Consider the following 2,500-nt stretch of genomic DNA (forward strand, 5'->3'; position numbering starts at 1 on the left):
TATCATTAGCAGTATGACCAACGATATCATTATGATTTTCTCCTTTCAGTCAATATCAGCATTGCAATATTCGTTATGCCACAGTATCATTCTAACCACTTCCTGCTTCAGAAGGAACACATGGAACTTTAAAGTAGCCATTCAATTTTTTATTTGCGCATGACAAAGGTATACGTTTTGTGTTGTGCTATTTTATGAAAGAACGTTTTACCAGCCACTGCCACCGCCGTATCCACCACCGGTGGAAATGGCATTGGAACCGTGGCCGCCGCCCCCGCCTGAGGGAAGGCTGCCAACACCAACCAGCTGTGCCTGGACAACGCTGGCACCGCTGGATCTGCCATGGCCGCCTCGAGAGCCACCTCCGCCAGAGCCATAACCTCCTCCTCCTCCTCCGCCAGTGCTGGGAAGAGTGCCAACTCCAACCAGCTCAGCTCGGACAACGCTGGCACCGCTGGATCTGCCGTGACCGTCTCGAGAGCCACCTCCGTGGGAGCCATAACCTCCTGAGCCTCCGCCACCACCTCCGCCAGTGCTGGGAAGAGTGCCAACTCCGACCAGCTCAGCTCGGACAATGCTGGCACCGCTGGATCTGCCGTGGCCCCCTCGAGAGCCACCTCCGTGGGAGCCATAACCTCCTGAGCCTCCACCGCCTCCTCCTCCAGTGCTGGGAAGAGTGCCAACTCCGACCAGCTGTGCTTTCACCACTCTGCCGCCTCTGCCTCCTCCGCCTCCATGGCCACCGCCTCCTCCATATCCTCCACCTCCGTGACCTCCGCCTCCATGGCTTCCACCACAGCAACCGTCAGGAGCAGCAGCTGCCACGCTCAACGCAGCCACGAATGACACTAAAATCTGTTCAGACAACACAGTATCAAATTAACACTAATGTACAAAATCGAAGGATTTTACACACTGTTGATGAATATCAATTAAATGCGTGTGCCTTTCTGTATCTCCATCTAAATCTATATAGATGTATGTCATACTTCGAGTACATATCTGTTGTAGAGGAATACTCACAATGGTCCTCATGTTGCGAGGCGTTCCCAGCACCAGGAGATGACTGACTGTGTCCTCCTTCGCGCTTCTATTTATACTGGCACTGTCCTTCCCTCTCCTTCGGCGTCGGGGTGCCAGTTACTCTTATCTCCGCTTTCTACGCATAACCCTGAGGTCAGAAGAACATCCTTCTCGTAAGGCAATCTTCAATTTATTTGAAAAGCAGAAGTATTTATTTTGATTGCAAGTAAAATTAAACATACATAGTGCAGGAATAAGATCTATGTTAGAAATACGGCTAGGACATATGTGATATATTTGCTGCCTTGAAAAGGTAGAATTATATTGGGGATAGTAATAGCATATATACTTATACGTTAATCTATCCGTCTCTATGTATACACATACACACACACGCGCAAACACATTAATTTCTGGTCGGGTGACGATACTGTTTAGTGGTTTAAAGAATATTCTACCTGAAGGTAAGACTTTCATCATTCATGCATCCTTCAGTTGGATGTTTTGATTGATTGGTTGATTGCTTGTTATGCATCTAGTATTTTTTTTTTTCTTTGTCCTTTCTTTCGTGGATTCATTCATCTTTCGTATGATCATTAATTTTGGTGATACAGTTTTCCCAAGAGAAAATATGTATATTTGATATTTATCAATACGGAAATGTGATACGATAGGGTTTAGGATACAATAAGTAAGCATATTAAGATGTACATTTTACTCTATTACGCAATGGAAATTGTATCATATGTTACTATTTTCGAAATCATGAAATAGAAAATTATGCAATGCTACTCAGTATGCCAGCTCAATTAATTTATAAAATATTTTGAAATAGCCGGGTGACGTCATAAGTACCAATCATTGTTTTGATAGGAAATCATGCCTATGTGACATGACACTTCACTGCTGCTGATCCCGTATTGAAGTGACATCTATTTTAACATATTGAATAATTTTGGATCTTTTAGTACACTATGTATATACTACTTGCTCAGTATGCTGTATACACATGTATTTTTCTCATTTTATTCACAGCAGTACTTTTACTTTAAGAGTGATAAACATTTAATGTTATTGCAATCAATGTTGTAATAATTCTATTCAACTTTTAACTGGATTTCTATATACATGCTATACAAGGTTTTTCACTCTCACATATGTCCTTTTAAATAATTTATTGATGTCCTGCCTTTACTGGAATCGACATACACACATATATTATGTTTATTTATTTATATAAGCATGTATAACGATCGTTTCGCACATGTAATATATTGCGAATCTGATGTACAATGATGCTGCTGAGGACGTCATAGTACGAGAAGTGTCCCTTCGGTTGTGATTTTTAAAAATTTTATTATCATTATTGATGTATTGTGATTTTTTTTTTATTCGAGTAAGGGGAGTCTTTGAATTATCATTATGGATGTATTCTTTCTGGTTATTAGTTTTAATGTATCATTAAAAATAATAGGAG

General features: G+C 41.3%; 1 protein-coding gene across 1 annotated transcript; it reads right to left on the reverse strand.

Moving 5' to 3' along the window:
- Positions 1–134: 134 nt before the first annotated feature.
- On the reverse strand, positions 135–1,066 carry LOC138866731 (uncharacterized). The gene is made up of 2 exons (XM_070140379.1): positions 1,024–1,066; positions 135–855 (listed from the first exon to the last, which is right to left on the reverse strand). The coding sequence occupies exons 1-2, from the start codon at positions 1,033–1,035 to the stop codon at positions 208–210; spliced, it is 660 nt and encodes a 219-aa protein (XP_069996480.1). The 5' UTR covers positions 1,036–1,066; the 3' UTR covers positions 135–207.
- Positions 1,067–2,500: the final 1,434 nt, after the last annotated feature.

The sequence above is a fragment of the Penaeus vannamei genome, chromosome 26, assembly GCF_042767895.1.
Source record: "Penaeus vannamei isolate JL-2024 chromosome 26, ASM4276789v1, whole genome shotgun sequence".
Taxonomy (NCBI): domain Eukaryota; kingdom Metazoa; phylum Arthropoda; class Malacostraca; order Decapoda; family Penaeidae; genus Penaeus; species Penaeus vannamei.